Source organism: Neophocaena asiaeorientalis, unplaced genomic scaffold (assembly GCF_003031525.2).
Source record: "Neophocaena asiaeorientalis asiaeorientalis breed wild unplaced genomic scaffold, Neophocaena_asiaeorientalis_V1.1 scaffold129, whole genome shotgun sequence".
In the NCBI taxonomy this organism is placed as follows: Eukaryota; Metazoa; Chordata; class Mammalia; order Artiodactyla; family Phocoenidae; genus Neophocaena; species Neophocaena asiaeorientalis.
This window is the reverse complement of record NW_020172446.1, coordinates 6,372,759-6,390,779: the sequence shown is the minus strand read 5'-3', so window position 1 is coordinate 6,390,779 and position 18,021 is coordinate 6,372,759. Positions and strand designations below refer to the sequence as shown.

Here is an 18,021-nt window from a genome sequence, read left to right as displayed (position 1 = left end):
GAGGTATGGATGCTGAGCAGGTTTGAGCATGGCTGAAAGGTGTACAGGCACAGGGCCAGCCTGGGATGTGACAAATCTTATCCGTATTAGTGTATTTCCACCTCATACTTCAAGTGTCAGTTGAAGATTATCTGGGGTCAAAGTATGGGCTCTCCTGTCCCACCAAGTTACACCTTGCCATTGGGACGTAAGTGACCAAGGGGAAGGGATCCTTGTGGTGTGACCCACACTGTCCCCACAGTGTGAATGTGGCATCACTGACACAATCAGAAATTCGAGACATCATCCTGGGTATGGAGATCTCTGCACCATCACAGCAGCGGCAGCAGATAGCTGAGATTGAGAAGCAGACCAAGGAACAGTCACAGCTGACTGCAACCCAGACTCGTACTGTCAACAAGCATGGTGACGAAATCATCACCTCTACCACCAGCAACTATGAGACCCAGACTTTCTCATCTAAGACTGAATGGAGGGTCAGGTAGTATAAGGGGCAAGAGGGGTAGGGATGGAAAGGCCTCTGGTGCTACCTGAGGTGCTTGAGTTGAGAAATGCCAACATTCCCTACCTGTTTTCAGGGCCATCTCTGCCGCCAACCTGCACTTAAGGACCAATCACATCTATGTTTCATCTGATGACATCAAGGAGACTGGTTATACCTATATTCTTCCCAAGAACGTGCTTAAGAAGTTTATCTGCATATCTGACCTTCGGGCCCAAGTGAGTATGTTTGTTCAGCTAGGCCACAGTGTGTGCCAAACATTTTATGTGCCTAAAACTCACCTGAGATTTCCTGGAACTGGAGGTGCTGGTTTTGAAATTGATAGATGAGTAAATATACAAGGATAGCCAAAACAGGGAGGGAGGAGGGTTTCGGCCCCCACCAGATACCAAAACATTATAAAGCTATGGCAATTGAGAAATGATGTATTTTTGGCCTAGAAGTTATTGGAAGAGGATATATAGAAACAGATTCATGTGTATTTAATAAATGTGTTGTATCACCTGAGGATCCCACTTCATCTGTGGGATTAAGCGTGCCTTATGATACTGAAACAGTCAGCAAAAGGAGGCTTGATCCCTGCCTCATAGCACTTAACAGAAGTCAAATACAGGTGGAGTACAAATCTGAACGTAAAATACTAAACTGTAGTAAAATATTAGAAGAAAATATTTATCATCTTAAAGTTAGGATAACCTTCTTAAGACACAAAGCCATCATCAAAATTAATAATTTGTGTGTGACAAAGGGGTACCACAGAAGACAAACTAAAAACAGGAAGAAAATATTTGCATAACTCTTAAGATATAGTGGGTTTGGATCTAGAATAGGGAATTCTCAGAGTTGATTTTTATAAAAGATAACTGTAGAAGAATGGGCAAAGGAGTATGATGGTAGTTCAGAAAAGGAACTGAAGTTGGAAAATATATGAAAAGATGGTCAACTTTACTAGTAATCAGGGAGAATCATGTTTTATAAAACACCAACTTGTGGCCTCAGTTTGGTGAATTTGAAGATTGTTAGTATCCTGTGTTGGGTGAGTTTATAGGAACACAAGTTTTCTTACTTTGTTCATGACAATGTAAAATTTAAAGTACTGCTGAGTGCTGATTTTATAGATGTGTTCAGTTTGTGGAAATGCATGAGCTCTGTGCTTGTGTGCTCATTTGTTTATGGACACTGTACTTAAATACTTAAATAATCAACTGGGGAATGTGTGAGCAGTGCCGATTCCTGGACCCCGCTTGAGATTCTGCTGTGCTAAGTCTGAGGTGAGGTCTGTGTTTTAACGTTTTGAATAAGCACCCCTGGTAAGTCTGAGGTGAGGTCTGTGTTTAACGTTTTGAATAAGCACCCCCAGGCGTTTTTGATGCAGGACATTCTGGCCACATTTGAGAAACTCTGTCCTTGTTCTCGGAGAAGGGAATTAAACACAGGGCTGACAGCCCCAAATCTGGGCTGGTACTAAGAATCTCTTTGGCTCTTGACCCCCTTGTCTCCAGATTGCAGGGTACCTCTATGGGGTAAGCCCACCAGATAACCCCCAGGTGAAGGAGATCCGCTGCATCGTGATGGTACCACAGTGGGGCACTCACCAGACTGTGCACCTGCCTGGCCAGCTGCCCCAGCATGAGTACCTCAAGGTTAGCGGGGGTGTAGGAGAACCGGGGCTTTCTGCTCTCAAGGTGGTGGAGGGAAAGCAGGGGTGTTACTCTCACGGGTGGGATTCCTGTCTGCAGACGGGGCTCTAAATAGCTTTTCACTGCTCTGCCCATAGGAGATGGAACCCTTAGGTTGGATCCACACTCAGCCCAATGAGTCCCCCCAGCTGTCACCCCAGGATGTCACCACCCATGCCAAGATCATGGCTGACAACCCATCTTGGGATGGCGAGAAGACCATTATCATCACCTGCAGGTGGGGTTGGGCCGCCTTGGGAGGAAGTACGATGGGGCAGGCATTGCGGGCCAGGGCCCAGGAATGGTGGCCTGAGTGCTGACTCTGTCCTCATTCCTCTTCCAGCTTCACACCAGGCTCCTGCACCCTGACAGCCTACAAGCTGACCCCCAGTGGCTATGAATGGGGCCGCCAGAACACAGACAAGGGCAACAACCCCAAGGGCTACCTACCCTCGCACTACGAGAGGGTCCAGATGCTACTGTCAGACCGCTTCCTTGGCTTCTTTATGGTCCCTGCCCAGTCCTCGTGGAACTACAACTTTATGGGTATGTGAGGCAGCGTGTGGGGTGGTGGCGGGGCACACAGGATGGTGGGCTTGGGGTTAGGCCATCACCCTTAGCACTTAGGGCCGGGCTCTGGTTTGGAGATGGCCCAGGACCCAGCAGGGTGAGGCAGGTGGACCTTGTCAACACTGGCCCTTTCCTTCTACTCCAAGGTGTTCGGCATGATCCCAACATGAAGTATGAGCTACAGCTGGCAAACCCCAAAGAGTTCTACCACGAGGTGCACAGACCCTCCCACTTCCTCAACTTTGCTCTCCTGCAGGAGGGCGAGGTCTACTCTGCGGACCGAGAGGACCTCTATGCCTAGTTGTCTCCTCACCTCCTGCTTCAGACTCCCCAGAGGCTAGAGCCTTTTACCCTCACAGACAAGCTGGTGACATTCAACAGCTTGGCCCCATTTTCCTCTATTTTGTGCTTATGTTGTTGACCTCGTGGTGACTTGTAATTCTGAACAAAGTATAATAAATTTTGTATAAATAGGAGTTGTTGAGGTTTTTTTTTTTCCCCTCGAATTACAGCTCGAATTCTGGGTGTAAGGGTGGCAGAGGCCAGACTTGTTCACAGCAAGCTGCTGGACTGATCCTTGAGGCCCCCTGATATTCAGGAGCTATGGGGGTAAATATTCTCTAAACTCAGAGAACTGAAGGGGACTTGGGCCTTCACACTCCTGCTGCCATGACGACATTTGCCAATTTCCCTCCAAAATACTTGGGAACACTCACCACTTTCCAACATCTCTTGGAGCAGTCTGCAGCTGTGGTGCCCAGCCTAGCCCTTTAAGCTTTGTGTCACTCTCAATCTGTCTTGGAAACAGGCACATGGCTGGACAGTCGGCTGCCTCTGGTTGAGGCCAGTGACAGCTCTCCTACCTCTGACCTCTTGCCCGGAGAGTTGGCAGCCAAGTCAGGCCCCATGACTCCAGACACAGGGGTGGAGCCTGGTGTGGGCACTGTGGGGAGGGCTTGTCGAAAGTGACCACTTACAGCCCTGAGCCTCAGCTCCTGGACACCTGGCTGGAAGTTGGCTGTCCTGCTTCCTGTGACCTTGGGGGCTTGAACAGGACAGGGAGCAGGGCACTGAGACTCTCCTTCCCCAGCCTTTTTCCCTTAATTACTACCCCGCCCTCTGCCGTCCTAAACTGCTTCCTGGGCCAGGACTGGTTGGCCTTTTCCTTCCCCAGTTGTGGGGAGGAGGGTGTAGCAGCCCTAGTCGCCTTCGGGGGACATGGAGCCCAGGAGGGTGGGGCCTGGGGCGCACTGCTGGGGGCCTCGGGTGGCCGCGGGGTCGGGAACTGCTGCGGAGCTCGTGTACCACCTAGCGGGGGCCTTGGGCACTGAGCTGAAGGAGCTGGCGCGCCGCTTCGGGCCGGAGGCGGCGGCCGGGCTCGTGCCGCTGGTGGTGCAGGCGCTGGAGCTCCTGGAAAAGGCGGCCGTGGGGCCCGCCCCGGACTCGGTGAGTCACGGCGCCCTCCCGTAGCCGCCCGCGGGCTGGTGGGGCCCGGCCCTGACGGCGCGGCCTCTCCAGCTGCAGGTATCCGCGCAGCAGGCCGAACTCGAGCTGCGGCAGCTGCGGGAGGAGAACGAGCGCCTCTGCAGAGAGTTGCGCTCTGGGCCACAGGGTGAGTGCGGGCCTACCGGGGTCGGGGAGGCTCAGGGCCTCTCCCCGCGGGCCGCCGCTGAGAACGCCCCTTCCTCAGAGGAGCGCGCTCTGCTGCGGCAGCTCAAGGAGGTGACCGACCGCCAACGGGACGAACTCCGGGCGCACAACCGTGACCTGCGGCAGCGCAGCCAGGAGACTGAGGCGGTGAGGGCAGGGCGGGGCGACGTGCGGAGGCGAGGCTTTCCCGGCCCTCCGGCGCCCCGCCCACCAGCCCCCTTTGCTCCGCCCACAGTTGCAGGAGCAGCTGCAGCGCCTCCTGCTGGTGAATGCGGAGTTGCGGCACAAGCTGGCCGCAGTACAAACCCAGCTGCGCGCCGCGCGGGACCGCGAGAGCGAATCAGAGCGGCGGCGCGAAGCGACCTTGGAGCCCGCGCCAGAGCAGGCGCACGGCCAGGCCGCGGCGCCCGGGTGCGAGCAGAGGCAGGAGCCCGAGACGGCAGCCGCGGGCACAGGAGCCCCGGGGACCCCTGAGGACCGGGTGAGTGCCGGATGAGGTCAGGGACCGGTCCGGCACTCGGGAAAGGTTTGCTGTGCTGCGTAGTTAGGGCCACCGGGAAGTTGGAAGGTGGCACGAGTGTGCGCCCCCAGCCGGCCCCCGCCCCCAGTCTCAGCCAGAGCACCGGTCTGGCATCTATTGTAGCGCCCTGGCCTCCCAAGTCTCCCTGCCAGTCACCCTCTAGCGTCCCTCTCCAACCGAGGCGCCCCCCTGACCAAGCCTGTCCTTCCGCAGGCGGATGCCCTGCCGTCGCCAGGACGCCCCCACAAGGTAGGGCAGTGCGGCTTCAGTCGAGAGGAGGTTGAACAGATCCTTCAGGAGAGGAATGAGCTCAAAGCCAATGTGTTCCTGCTGAAGGAGGAGTTGGCCTACTTCCAGCGGTGAGGGCGCAGGACAGGGGTGGGGAGGCTCGGGGGCACCACTTGCACCTGTTCCCAGGCCTCGGTTCACCCTCCTCATTCTTTGGGTCATCGATATATCCACCCTGTCGTGCGCCGGGCACTGTGCTGGGCACTGGAGGACGAGAATCGCAAAGCCCCTGCCCTCCTGGAACTTCTTCCACACGGGGTGGGCCATTGCAAAGGGTCACAGCAGCCATCAAGGAAGTATTCCTAGGAGGGGTGACATCTAAACTAAGGTCGGGACGAGACCTACTCTTGGCATCCCCACTGCTTTTTCTCTGCCCCTCCCCCTCCTCTGTAGGGAGCTGCTCACAGACCACCGGGTCCCCGGGCTTCTGCTCGAAGCCATGAAGGTGGCTATCAGGAAGCAACGAAGGAAGATCAAGGCCAAGATGTTAGGGACCCCAGAGGAAGCAGAGAGCAGGTAAGTCCCCGCCTCCATTCCCACTGAGCCTGGTCACCTTCTGAGCCTGTTACCTCAGACTGTACCTGTCACCCCAATCTAGTCACACCTTGAGCCTGTCACCTAGCTTAGTCACTTCTAGAACCTAACCTGGCCTGGTCATCCCCTGAGCCTGCCGTCCTGAGCCCAGCACCCTTCTCTCTGGATCGCACTGCTCCCACCTGCCGTGCTCCCTGTACATTCTGCTGAAGAAACCTGCTGATTCTGCTTCTCCACAGTCAGTTTTCGGTTTCTTGTCTTGGCTGCATATCTGTTCGTTCTCAGATGGGTAAGGCTGTATCTGCAGTCTTGTCAGGGGCCTGCTGTGTGTCAGGCTAGAAAATAAAAAGCCTCAGGAGGGGGCTTCCCTGGCGGTCCAGTGGTTAAGACTCCGTGCTTCCACTGCAGGGGGCACGGGTTCGATCCCTTGTCGGGGAACTAAGATCCTGCACGCCGTGGGGCACAGCCAAAAAGAAAAAGAATCCTCTAGTTGTCCTCCGTCTCCCCTGCTCTTCCTTGTCTCTAGCTTTGGGGCCCCGAAGTCTCTTTGTCCTCCCCTGCCTGCTCCTGGGGGCTGCACAGAAGGCTGAACACAGCTGGAGTCCCGCTGTCCCTCAGGGCCTTGACAAATGACCCTCACAACTCCTCCCTCCTCTGCCTCAGTGACGATGAGGATGGCTCATGGCTCCTGCTCTCCAGGGATAAGGGAGACCACCTCCAGCCCCCACCCCCCGAGTCCAGAATACAGAGTTTGTATGTTGGGGGAAGAGGAAGGACAAATGTGGTGGGAGTGGAGGGACCCCACCTTTCCCGCTCCACTGCGGCTCACCCAGGCGCCCTGAGCTCTGAGCATGCCCGTCCCCTCCCACTCCTCTGTTGGCCCCTTTACCTCCCCCTGCCTCATGCTGCCCTGTCGTCCTCTTGAGTCCCCTTTTTACAGCACCCCCTGCCTTTGGCCCCTATCCTTGACCTCCCTGGCATCCAGGCTCACAGCACCTCTTGGCTCTCCCCCCAGCTTGGGCCTGTGGTGTCAGGGTGGAACAGAGGCCCCTGAGGCCGAGGCCAGCATTGCGGCTACCAGCGAGAATACGGGGAGGAGAGGAGGCTCCACAGCCACCCCCGTGGAGCCTGGGGGCAGCCTGACAGCCCCCAACTCCTGACCGGCCCTGCTCTGCTCTCGATGAGTATCTTCATGAGGGGTCTCAGCTGCCCCAGAGGCCTGCCTGACTCCGGAGTCTGTCTGGGGGTGGACGTGTGACCTCAAATGAGGACAGGGCTCCCTCCTTCCCCGCCCTCCCCAGGCTCTTTTCTAACCCCGGCCTGAGCCAGGGTGTGACGGGGAGCTCAACCTACCTTCCTTCCTGTATCTCTGTGCCAAGCCTCCAGGGCCAGATAAAAGTGCTGCTTCTGTGAGTTTCAGTTTCCCCATCCACGAAATGGAGAGTTGACTACCTCCCTCCCAGGTGTTTGTACGGATGGCCTAAGCTAATGTAATAAAGCAACTGCCCGTGATACCCAGAAACTGCTCCATGTCTGTCTGTCAGTGGTCTGCCCCTGCCCAGCTCTGCCAGGAAGTTCCCTTTGGTTGTCACTGCCTGGGGAGGCTTCTCCCAGCGTGGACCTCCACTGGGGAGTGTGACCTAGTGGGTATCCATGGCTCACCCCCTCGCCTATCCCAGTACCCGTAACTTACAGCCTCATCTTCCTGCCCCCCGACCAGACTGAGACCAGACCCTGAAGCCCCTGCTCAGCCCTCGCCATTGGCCTTCCTTTTCCTTTCTGTACGCTGGTGTCTGGTCCTCTCTGCGCCTGCCCAACTTCTCAGGGAGGTGCCTCATGGCAGCCCGCCCCTCCGGCCTGGTTTCCTCAGGAAAAGCCTTGGGAGGAAGCAGGGAGGGGGTTGGGAGCTGTGGGGGCCAGACTAACCCAAGCCCTCCCACTGCACTGGCCGCCATGGGGCTGGGGCTCCTGTTCCTTCTGCTGCTGCTCTGGACTCGGGGGACCCAGGGGTCTGAGCTGGACCCCAATGGGCGGCACGTCTGCATGGCCAGCAGGTGGGTCTTCTGGGGGTTTGATGGGGGGGAGGAGGACATGAGGAAAGAGGGGCTAAAGCGAGAGGGGCTCGGGGACAGCCTAGTGGGTAGTGGGGGCAGATGGTGGGATGGCCAGGGACAGAGCGGGAAGGGGTCGGGGACACGGGGGCTGTGACCCTTGGCCAGGCCTGCCCGATGGGGCTGAGGCAGCATCCCATGTCTCAGGGAGACAGTGATCCACCTGCGGAGCCAGGCTGCCCCCTGGCTGACCCCTCTCTGCCCCACAGCCCCTCTGCTGAGCTCCATTGCTGCCCAGGCTGGAGGCAGAATGATCGAGAATGCACCACCCGTGAGTAGCCAGGATGCACCCCCCACCGGAGGAGAAGGGAGGACAGAGCCCAGTGACCCTTCCTTCCTACCCTCCTGGGGTCTGTTTGCCCTCCTGAGCCCTAGAGCTAGGGTCCATGCCGTGACCCAACCCCCCAGCCCTGGGGAAACAGCTCTTGAGGGGGACAGGCCACCGGGAGTCAGTGAAAGGAGCAGAGTGTCCCCTGGCCGCACCCCAGTCCTTCCAACCTGGGTGGGGTGTTTTTCAGCCATCTGCGAGGGGCTGGACGTCTGCCGGGAAGACGAGGTATGTGTGAAACCAGGCCTCTGTCGATGCAAACCTGGATTCTTCGGGGCCCGGTGCAACTCGCGTGAGTCCTGAGTCTCTCCTGAAGGATGAGGTTGCCGGGCAGGACTGGGGGAGAGGGGAGGCAAAGCTTGTAGGAATGTAATCTTAGAACAGCAGGGCCAGAATCCCCCCCCAAGCTTCGCTGAGGAGACTGAGGTCGAGACAGGAAGTGACGCACTCTAAGGGGATGTCCTGAGTCATCTGGTTTTTATCCCACCCACAGAGCCCTCCCACAGGTTCAGTTCTGGGCCATTCATCTTCCCTTTCAACTTCCGGAAAGATGCTGTGGATCCCCGTTAACTGCAGAATGGATGCATTCTTGGTCTCCCCGTATGCGCGTGTGGAGGGTGACTGGAATGTCCTTCCTCTCTGGCAGAAAGTGGGGCATGGGAGAGGGGTTGGTGGGCAGTTTAGCCAGAGGGCAGCCTGGCTAGGAGTCAGGGTTGAGAGGAGACACTGGGGGGAATGTGGCTTCTTCTTCGACCCGGATGGGCAGCATCCAGGCGGGGGAAGACACAGGGGAACCCAATGAAGGGGAGGAGGGGCATAAATGAAGGCACACCCACTTCTGGGTGACTCTGGGCAAGGCCCTTTGCCACTCGTGATCTTTTTCTTTTTTAATTTTTTTGCGGTACGCGGGCCCCTCACTGCTGTGGCCTCTCCCGTTGCGGAGCACAGGCTCCGGACGCGCAGGCTCAGCGGCCACTGCTCACGGGCCTAGCCGCTCCGCGGCATGTGGGGTCTTCCCGGACCGGGGCGAGAACCCGTGTCCCCTGCATCGGCAGGCGGACTTTCAACCACTGCGCCACCAGGGAAGCCTATCCACTCGTGATCTTTAAGTGTGTTCTGGAATGTGGAAGTGGGAGGCTGGGCCAGTGGTAAGGATTTGTGTAGTTCAGAGTCTGGGGCAGGAAGCAAGCTGTGCCCCAGGAGGACAGGCTGTCCCCGGCTCTTAGAGGGCGGGCCCGGCTCCCCACCTCTTCCTTGTGGAAGGGGGCGCAGGGCGAGGATCCGTAGCGCCTGACCCTGAGCCCGTTGACCCCCTTCCCTTCCCCCCACCCCGCAGGCTGCCCGGGCCAGTACTGGGGCCCCGACTGCCGGGAGAGCTGCGCCTGCCACCCGCACGGCCAGTGCGAGCCGGCCACGGGCGTGTGCCACTGCCAATCCGACCGCTGGGGCGACCGCTGCGAGTTCCCGTGCGCCTGCGGCCCCCACGGGCGTTGCAACCCCGAGACCGGCGCGTGCCGCTGCGAGCCCGGCTGGTGGTGCGCCTGCCGGCCCGGCTGGTGGGGCCCCGAGTGCCGGCAGCCTTGCGAGTGCGTGCGCGGCCGCTGCAGCGCCGCCTCCGGCCTGTGCACATGCCCGCCCGGCTTCCGCGGCGCGCGCTGCGAGCTGCCCTGCCCCGCAGGCCGCTACGGGCTTCAGTGCCGCGACAGGTGAGCCGGGGCAACGGGGGATGCGGGAGAGAAGGGAGGGAGGAGGACGTGAGAAGGAAGAGGAGAGAACGGGAGGGAAAGGGGATGAGCCGGGGGCGCAGGGAGAATGTTGCGCAGAAACAGACAAGGATGGGATGATAGGGGAAAAAGAGTCCCTCGACGCCCTAAAGTCCAGCCTCGCCCACCACTTTCATCCGCTTACTGTTAAACAAAATACTACTACTAGCAAGCCGTAGAAACAGATAAAGAACCGACATTGTGGCAAAAGGATTGCAGGGTCCCTCTGAAACTCAATGGCTTTCAAACTTTGACCAGTTCCACCCACAGTAAGAAATGTTTTACCTCCCATTCATATATAATATATGATGCGATATATATTAACTGAAGTAAAAACTTAACCAGACAACACACATATGTACACCGAAATGTTTTCTATTCTCTCTCTCTCTCTCTCTCTCTTTCTTTCAATACTGGTCAGGATCTGCTAAATTGATTTTATGAACTCCCTTCCTCACCCTACTAATGAGTCTGATCCAAGCACGTGATCCCAGATAATTAAGTCTCTGGAGGGAAAAACTTCAAGTAAGGATCAATGAGATATTAAGATAAGATAAACCTTATTGGAAAAGTTGCTAAAAGAGTAGATTCTAAGTGTTCTCATCACAAGGAAAAAAACCTTTTTTTTCATTTTTTGGTATCCATATGAGATGATGGACGTTAACTAAACTTTTAGTGGTAATCATGTCACAGTGTATATGTGAGGAGGTCATTACGCTGCCCACTTGAAACTTATACAATGCTGGATGTCAATTATAACTCAATAGAACTGGAAAAAATGTAAGATAAAATTCTAGTGGTGAAAACAGACATTTTATGCGTTTTCATAATGCATAAAATGGCATAGAAGATACACTACTGAAAACTGCTCACGCCAGACCTCCGAGATGGCATGGGTGGAATGGGGGAAGGGGAAAAGGGGAGGAGGGGAACCCTGGGCAGAAGGGAAGCAGAGGTTGAGGTCGTAACTTGGCTTCCCTGGCTGGGCTGGGAGCTCCTGGTGACTCTGGGACTCAGGGAAGGATGGGGCTCAGAACCAGGGGTTAGGAAAAGGCTGGAATCCTACTAGAGCCCACAGAGATAGTCTGCCCAGCCTCTTTGTTGTACAACATGGGGCAGCTGAGGCTCGAACCTGCCTGAGTGGCCCAGCTGGCACCGGGAGGCTCTCCTAGTGTTGCATGCACTCTTTCTCTTCCCAGCTGTGGCCACTGCAAGCAGAATGAGCCATGTTCTGCAGACACAGGTAGCTGCGAGTCCTGCGAGCCCGGCTGGAATGGGACTCAGTGCCACGAGCCCTGCCCTCCTGGCACCTTTGGCGAGAGCTGCAGGCAGCAGTGCCCCCACTGCCGGCTTGGGGAGGCCTGCCAGCCAGACACCGGGCACTGTCGACATTGTGACCCTGGCTGGCTGGGGCCCAGGTGAGGGGGCCAGCCTGCTCAGGGTGAGGGTATACCTTCCTTCTAGATCCTCACCGCAGCGGCTCCCTCAGGGAGAGTGGCCTCCTCCCGCAACGCATACATTCACACAGCCCTGGGGGCCCGCCTCCTGGGGAAGACTGAGGTGCGAGAGATGGGTGCTAATGGGGCCCTGGGCACAGTTTTCCTCCAGCTCCCTCACCACTCAGGCTTCCCGCCCTCTTCTCGTCCAGGGATCTGTAGTCTGTCACCTACTGGGTCTGGCCTCAAATTCAAGGCCCTGTTTGCACCTGAGCTTCACTGCTGAAAAGTAGACAACTGGGTCTCTGAATCTACAAGTGTGGGCAGATGGGTGAGGCCCCTCTGTGGGGTCCAGGCCTGCCCTGCTCCCCATTCTGAGTCTTGCCTCACCTCAGGTGTGAAGACCCCTGCCCGATTGGCACCTTTGGGAAGGGTTGTGGCTCTACCTGCCCCACCTGTGTCTGGGGGGCCTGCGATGCTGTGACTGGGGAGTGTGTCTGCAACGCCGGCTACTGGGGGCCCAGGTGAGGACTGGGGCCCTGGAAGGAGGCAGGGGCCTAGGTCGGGCCTCTGTGCAATCTGCTTCCCAAACTTCCCTTCCTGGGCTTCTCCATCTCCCAGATTCCCACCCAGCATCCTCATAACTAAGAAGTTATTCCTCTTGTTGTGGGGCCTGCATCTTCCAAAGGAGGGTCAGAGTGATGCTTAATCTAAAAGGCCTGGCTCCTGAACTAGAAGTTACTTAGGAGGAGGGCGCCAAACCCCACTGTTGTTTCCCTAAGGTCTTCAGGTGGCAAAAACATAATCAGTGTCACTATCTCCAATGTCAGGTTTTTCCCACCTATAGGATAGAATGTAGTATCAACTGGAAGAGACCTCATTTTATAGAGGAGAGGACCGAGGCCCAGGGAGTTAGGGGCAGGGCTGGGGATGGCTCAGACCTCCAAACCCTGAGGAAGTGTCTCTGGATTCCATTGGCGTCTTGCTTATTTCACACTAGTGCCAGGTGGGCAAGGGATGAGGCTCATGAGAGGTGGGCCCTGACTGAGGCTTACACCCTGGGGGGCCTGGGAGCCAGGGGGCAGTTTGTGGGTGGTCTCTCTGGAAGATGGGCTTGGGGGCTAAGGGATTCTTCCAAACACTGCTAGGGGTGCTTAGAATGTGGCTGAGAGGTCAGGGGAATCCGCGTGGACATCATCCAGGGAAGTCTGTATGGCAGGGGGTGGGAAGCAGTGCCCAGAAATTTACCCTCCCCTGTGCCCTGCCCACCTCCACGCCTTCTCACCCAGCCTTCAGCCTGTCTCTCCTGTCACCCCAAAGCTGCAACACTTCGTGCCCATCTGGCTTCCACGGAAACAACTGCTCTGTTCCCTGCGAATGTCCAGAGGGAAGCTGCCACCCTATCTCTGGGGCCTGCCAGCTGGGTAAGGTGGAAAGAAGGGCACAGGGAGAAGTAACCGGGGAAAGAGTGGCCCTTTACGTGGGCTCCGGGGCCTCATTACTTGCCAGAGAGGCTGGGTTCTCTTTACTTGAAATCTGTATGGGTGCTTTGGGGCCCCCTGAAGATGTGACAGAGCCTCTGTCCCCTGGGAAACCAGGCTAGCACCCAGGAAATGAGCGGACAGGGCCGGACACTGGGATGTCTCATCAGGCCCGAGAACTGAGGGCAAGAGTTTGCGGAAGAGGCCGTGGACCATCGGGAGAGGACCAGTGGGGAGGCTGCCTGGAGGAGGCGGCCTCCAGGCTGAGCAGAGTCTACATCTCTTAGAAGAGCGGGAGGGGCCCACAGGTGGAAGGTTCCCAGGATCTCCCCAGAGTAGGCAGTTCAGAGCTAGAGATGAGACGTGATGTATGGGAGACAACATGGCCCTGAAGAGTCGCCCGTCCCTGGCTCTCCCTAGGATCTCATGGTCAGGATGCCGCCCTCCTTGCGGGCATTCTTGTGCCTCTGCTGCTTCTCCTCCTGGCCATCGCCTGCTGTGCTTGCTGCTGCTGGGCTGCCCGGTTGGATCCCAAGGACAGGTGAACCCTGGCCCCTTCCTTCCCGATTCCACAGCTCAGGCCATGGGTGGAAGCAAGGTGGCATCTGGTTTCCTTTCAGGGGTGGGGATGGGCTGGCCTTGTCACACACGTAGGTCAGAGGTAACGAGGTAGCTGGCAGTGGCTGTGGCCTGGAGACACCAGGTCAGCCATCTGCCCTCCTCAGAAGCCTTCAGTGGGGGAGGTTCTGAGTCACGCGTGAGCAGGGGGCCCCGGGCACCAGGATGGCAGAAGGCAGAAGCAACGGGACAGCTCCGGGCAGGGAGGGGAAGAGACCAGGCCTCAGAAGGGAGAGTGCCATAAAAGCCCGAGCAGTGGTTTAGCAGAGAATGTGGCTTTTCGAGAAAAGGAGAGGCGAGGAGGGACTTGAGCTTGCAGGCTGCTGTGGGGAAGCGGGGAATATTCCTTGCACAGAGCTTTGTTCCTTTACAAAATCTCTTCATACTTCTCAGCACCTTGGAGGCTCACAGCAGCATGGAGGTTTGGAGCGGGGCACGTGGGGCAGGAGGATTAGCATCCTCAATTCCCAGGAGGACAAGGTGACCCAGCTCGTCACTGGCACACGCAGAGCCCGTGGCCGGTTCTCTGGACTCTGGGTTTTGTCCTGTGCGCTCGTATTAGTTCACGCACTACCCTTTGATCATGTCCCCCTCTGTGCTGTGGGGCATCCTCAGACCAGCAGACCCAGTAGCCTCCCCGCAACCCCGGGGCATAGAGCCTGGAGGTGGGGAGAAGCCCCTCACAGGAAGACCAGGACATGTGCACAGACTGTCTGAGGAATGGTAATGACTGAAGCTGTCACTTCCAGCTTCAGGGCGGGGACAAGAGTGGGCTTCCTGGAGGTGGTGTCACTTCCAGAAAGATAGGTGAGCTGGGCTCAGCTGGGATGATAATAACACACTGCTGCATTTTGGGGCAGCCCCACCAGGTAGCTGGTGCTGTGCTGGGTCCTGAAAGAAGTTCTGATAGAGGGCTTCCCTGGTGGCGCAGTGGTTGAGAGTCCGCCTGCCGATGCAGGGGACACGGGTTCGTGCCCCAGTCCGGGAAAATCCCACATGCCGCAGAGCGGCTGGGCCCGTGAGCCATGGCCGCTGAGCCTGAACGTCTAGAGCCTGTGCTCCGCAACAGGAGAGGCCACCACAGTGAGAGGCCCGCATACCGTAAAAAAAAAAAAGAAGTTCTGATAGATAGCAGTTGTCCCCATTTTACGGATGAGGAAGCTGAGGCCCAGAGAGGCAAAGTGTGAGCCACAGTTGCTGCCTCGTGACTCTGGAGCCACGCTGCCCTCTGCGACAGGCCCAGATCTCAGGGTCAGTAGTTTGGACTTTACTCTGTAGTCACAGAGAGTCAGTGAAGTAGACACGGTCACTCTGTCACACGAATCCCGGGACCAGAATGGTCCTGGCCCTTTTCTGCTGCCCCCGTCCCGCCCCAACCGGGGTCTCCCTCACTGACGACTCTCCCGTGCCCTCAGGCCAGCGAGAGATGGAACCGCTATGTCCAGGATGAAGCTGCAGGTCTGGGGGGCACTGACCTCCAGCCTGGGCTCTGCACTGCCCTGCGGTTCCCTCAGCAGCCACAAGCTTCCCTGGGTGACAGGTAAGTGGGTGCTGAGGGTCAGGGGCTGCAAGGGGACAGGGCTTCCCCTGGGGCTCTGCGCCTGACCTAGAGCCTCCCCCTGCCGCCTCAGTCTCGCACCATGATCCGGAGATCCCCTTCAACCATAGCTTCATCGAACCGCCCTCGGCTGGCTGGGCCTCAGACGACTCCTTCTCTACTGATCCCGAGTCTGGAGAAGAGGATGAGGATCCTGCCTACTGCGTGCCACCCCAAGAAGGTAGCCCCCAAACAGCCCACTCAGCCCCTGAGCAGCCCTGCTCATCACAGCCTCTCCTTTATTCCTTCAGCAAACGTGTATCAAGCTCCCGTTCCATGCCCTTCACAGTTCCTGGCAGTGGGATGCAGTAAAGAACAAGATAGATTCCTGTCCTCCCCAAGCCTGTAGTCTGGTGGGCAGTAATCAGACACATGTGGGACAGAGTGATACATGCTTTCATGGGGGACATGCAGGTCGGGGCTCGGAATCCAGCCACGTCAGGGATGACTGGAGTCAGGGAAGATGTCTCGGTGTTGGTGGTATTGGAGTTGAGCCTGGCAGAATCAGTAGGAATTAGCCCTGGGAAAGTTAGGGAGAGTTGGGAATGATGTTTCAGGAAGAGCGAACAGTATACCCAGAGGCCCAGAGGTAAGAGGGACATGGCCATGTGGCGCTGAGGGAGTTTTAGCATGGTTAGGGTGTGACACTAGTGCAAAGTAGGGTGGGTGGTGAGAAAAGAGGGTAGAAGCAGTAGCTCCTGCCTGAATAGGCCCTTCCCCTGCCTCTCTGCATCCTCACCCTCTCCCTTGCCCCATTTGAGGGGCCTCCCAGAAGATGCTGAGCTGGGTAAGCAGGATGGATTGGGGTAGCCAGCCCAGGTTTGGCCAAGCTCTTCTGTCTCCTTTGCCAGGGATGGTCCCTGTGGCCCAAGCAGAGTCACCAGAGGCCAGCCTGACCGGAGGTCCCTTCCCTCCCCCCGAGGATGCCTCCACGCCATTTGCCATCCCGCGCACTTCCAGCCTAGCTCGGGCCAAGCGGCCATCGGTCTCCTTTGCTGAAGGCACCAAGTTTGCACCACAGAGTTGCCGAGGCTCCGGGGAGCTCTCCAGCCCTCTCCGTAAGCCCAAGAGGCTCTCCCGGGGGGGCCAGCCAGGTCCTGAAAGCCAGGAGGCCGAGGAGTCCACAGGCCCAGAGCAAGCAGAAATGAACGGGGCCCCTTCTGGTGCCGCCAGCCCCAGGGATTCAGCCACCGGCCGCCACCGGCTCCCGCTCAGTGGCCGGACGGTGGCTGAACGCGTGGAAGCCATTGAGGGCAGTGTCCAGGAGAGTGCGGGCTCTGTGACCACAATCTACATGCTGGCAGGGACACCCCGGGGATCTGAGGGCCCCGTCCGTTCTGTCCTCCGCCGTTTTGGTAGCTTCCAGAAAGGCCAGGCAGAGCCTAAGGTCAAGAGTGCCATCCCCAAGCCTCCACGCCGGGCCCTGAGTAGGAACAAGGGCAGCCCTGGGCTGGCCTCTGGCTCTGCCGATCAGAGCTCCAGCTCAGCCCCAAGTGAGGAGCTGACTGGGGCCTTGGAGTCTGCAGGGACTGGGCCAGAGGAAGTGGCCAGGGGGCTAGGGGATGGCATCAAGAGCTCAGGGAGGGGCCAGGAGCTGGTCCCTGAGGGTGGTCCCCTAGAACAGGATCCCCAGAAGCTGGCTGACGAGGAAGGGCAGGAGGAGCCCCAGTATGAGAATGTCGTACTCATCTCTGGGCCACCAGAGCCCTGAGGATCTTGAATTTCGTGAGTGGGAAGACTGGATGGTGCTTAGGCATCCGAACTGCCCCGAATTCGATGGTGTTTTGTGCTGGGAAAAGATCCCAGGGCCAGGAAAGACACGCTGGAGCCCCTGCACTTCCACCGGGACATGTCAGAGCTGGAGGCCAGTTGGCTCTGGCCCTGGCCATGCTCTGGGAGTGGGTCTGGAAGGCCTGGGCAGAGACCCCACAGGATGGGGTCAGGAAGGGGAAAGAGATGGCTGCAGGGACTTTTTCTCTGTTGTCCTGTACTCTGTTTGCCCCCAAAGGCTATTCTTTCCTTCATTTGCAAAACATTTTTCTGAAATGGGAAACTACCTAAATGTTTGATGCTGAAAGATTAATTAAAGAGCTATTCCTTATGAAAGGTTCCTAAACAACCATAATAAATCAGGTTGTGTAAGAATATTTAATATGGGAGCATGTTCACACTATCCTGCTACGTGTAAAAAGTAAGTTTTCTTTTTACAAATTTCATTCCTTTTGGTCTCAGAATACGTTTAGAATTCTTCCATTTGGTGTTTATTTTGTGACTCTTTTACAGACTTTTTTAAAAAAGATGTATGTGCATAAAAAAGATTTGAAGGGGCTTCCCTGGTGGCGCAGTGGTTGAGAGTCCGCCTGCAGATGCAGGGGACACGGGTTCGTGCCCCGGTCCGGGAAGATGCCACATGCCGTGGAGCGGCTGGGCCCGTGAGCCATGGCCGCTGAGCCTGTGCGTCCGGAGCCTGTGCTCCGCAACGGGAGAGGCCACAGCAGTGAGAGGCCTGCATACCGCAAAAAAAAATTAAAACAAAAAAAGATTTGAGGGAAAGGCACCAAATGGCATTTTTCTCTGGGAGATGAGATTGTGGTAGATATTTATTTTCTTCTTAAATTTTTGCATAATTTGCAAATTTTCTACAGTGAACGTTCTTTTTACCTTTCTCACTGGGTTGAATATTTAAAATTATAATAGGCAATATTCTTCGTTAAAAATAAAAAGTACTAACATTATAGACATGTCTAGAGTAAAAATGAGATTTCTCTTCTCCCCAGAGGATTCTGGGGGATGAGGGAGGGGCCAGACTTAAGTTTCACGGAGTGCCTGTTGGTCTAGTTCTGAATACTTTCCTCACATACTTGTATTAGCCAGTCAGGAAATAAAGAGCAAGTCCCTCCGTCCCAGTGTGCAGAGAATCTCATGAACAGGTTAGATGCTTCCT

At 56.8% G+C, this 18,021-nt stretch overlaps 3 protein-coding genes across 6 annotated transcripts in view; all 3 read left to right on the top strand.

Moving 5' to 3' along the window:
• Positions 1-3,227, top strand: part of PRPF8 (pre-mRNA processing factor 8) — a 37,508-nt gene extending 34,281 nt beyond the window's left edge. The window contains exons 38-43 of the mRNA XM_024735621.1: positions 242-481; positions 579-720; positions 2,005-2,145; positions 2,280-2,419; positions 2,525-2,727; positions 2,898-3,227. Of these exons, the coding sequence (XP_024591389.1) occupies positions 242-481; positions 579-720; positions 2,005-2,145; positions 2,280-2,419; positions 2,525-2,727; positions 2,898-3,052 (1,021 nt within the window). The 3' untranslated portion in view covers positions 3,053-3,227. The remainder of the gene's footprint in view (positions 1-241; positions 482-578; positions 721-2,004; positions 2,146-2,279; positions 2,420-2,524; positions 2,728-2,897) is intronic.
• A 517-nt stretch (positions 3,228-3,744) lies between these two features.
• Positions 3,745-7,290, top strand: RILP (Rab interacting lysosomal protein). Of its 4 annotated transcripts, none has more exons than XM_024737244.1 (8): positions 3,745-4,197; positions 4,270-4,363; positions 4,442-4,548; positions 4,637-4,882; positions 5,135-5,280; positions 5,603-5,725; positions 6,362-6,496; positions 6,759-7,287. In XM_024737244.1, exons 1-8 carry the CDS (start codon positions 3,970-3,972, stop codon positions 6,901-6,903), a joined length of 1,224 nt encoding a protein of 407 aa, XP_024593012.1. In that variant the 5' UTR covers positions 3,745-3,969; the 3' UTR covers positions 6,904-7,287. The 4 variants fall into 4 exon arrangements, with proteins under 4 accessions (XP_024593012.1, XP_024593013.1, XP_024593014.1 ...); XM_024737245.1 differs by having other exon boundaries at positions 6,407-6,496; positions 6,759-7,280; XM_024737246.1 differs by lacking the exon at positions 6,362-6,496 and having other exon boundaries at positions 6,759-7,290.
• Positions 7,291-7,449: 159 nt separating this feature from the next.
• SCARF1 (scavenger receptor class F member 1) lies at positions 7,450-17,229 on the top strand. The gene is made up of 11 exons (XM_024737243.1): positions 7,450-7,797; positions 8,064-8,125; positions 8,373-8,474; positions 9,519-9,888; positions 11,145-11,363; positions 11,777-11,905; positions 12,702-12,805; positions 13,283-13,403; positions 14,896-15,020; positions 15,112-15,258; positions 15,929-17,229. Exons 1-11 carry the CDS (start codon positions 7,580-7,582, stop codon positions 16,786-16,788), a joined length of 2,457 nt encoding a protein of 818 aa, XP_024593011.1. The 5' UTR covers positions 7,450-7,579; the 3' UTR covers positions 16,789-17,229.
• The last annotated feature ends 792 nt before the right edge of the window (positions 17,230-18,021 follow it).

What these genes read in the sequence shown, in the direction of transcription:
- RILP (XM_024737244.1), top strand. Translation starts at nt 3,970, where the DNA reads ATGGAGCCCAGGAGGGTGGGGCCTGGGGCGCACTGCTGGGGGCCTCGG. An exon ending in GCAGCCAGGAGACTGAGGCG is followed by an intron (nt 4,549 to 4,636) that starts GTGAGGGCAGGG and finishes CTCCGCCCACAG; the next exon opens with TTGCAGGAGCAGCTGCAGCG. An exon ending in CGGGGACCCCTGAGGACCGG is followed by an intron (nt 4,883 to 5,134) that starts GTGAGTGCCGGA and finishes GTCCTTCCGCAG; the next exon opens with GCGGATGCCCTGCCGTCGCC.
- SCARF1 (XM_024737243.1), top strand. Translation starts at nt 7,580, where the DNA reads ATGGCAGCCCGCCCCTCCGGCCTGGTTTCCTCAGGAAAAGCCTTGGGA. An exon ending in CGGTTGGATCCCAAGGACAG is followed by an intron (nt 13,404 to 14,895) that starts GTGAACCCTGGC and finishes CCGTGCCCTCAG; the next exon opens with GCCAGCGAGAGATGGAACCG. An exon ending in CAAGCTTCCCTGGGTGACAG is followed by an intron (nt 15,021 to 15,111) that starts GTAAGTGGGTGC and finishes CTGCCGCCTCAG; the next exon opens with TCTCGCACCATGATCCGGAG.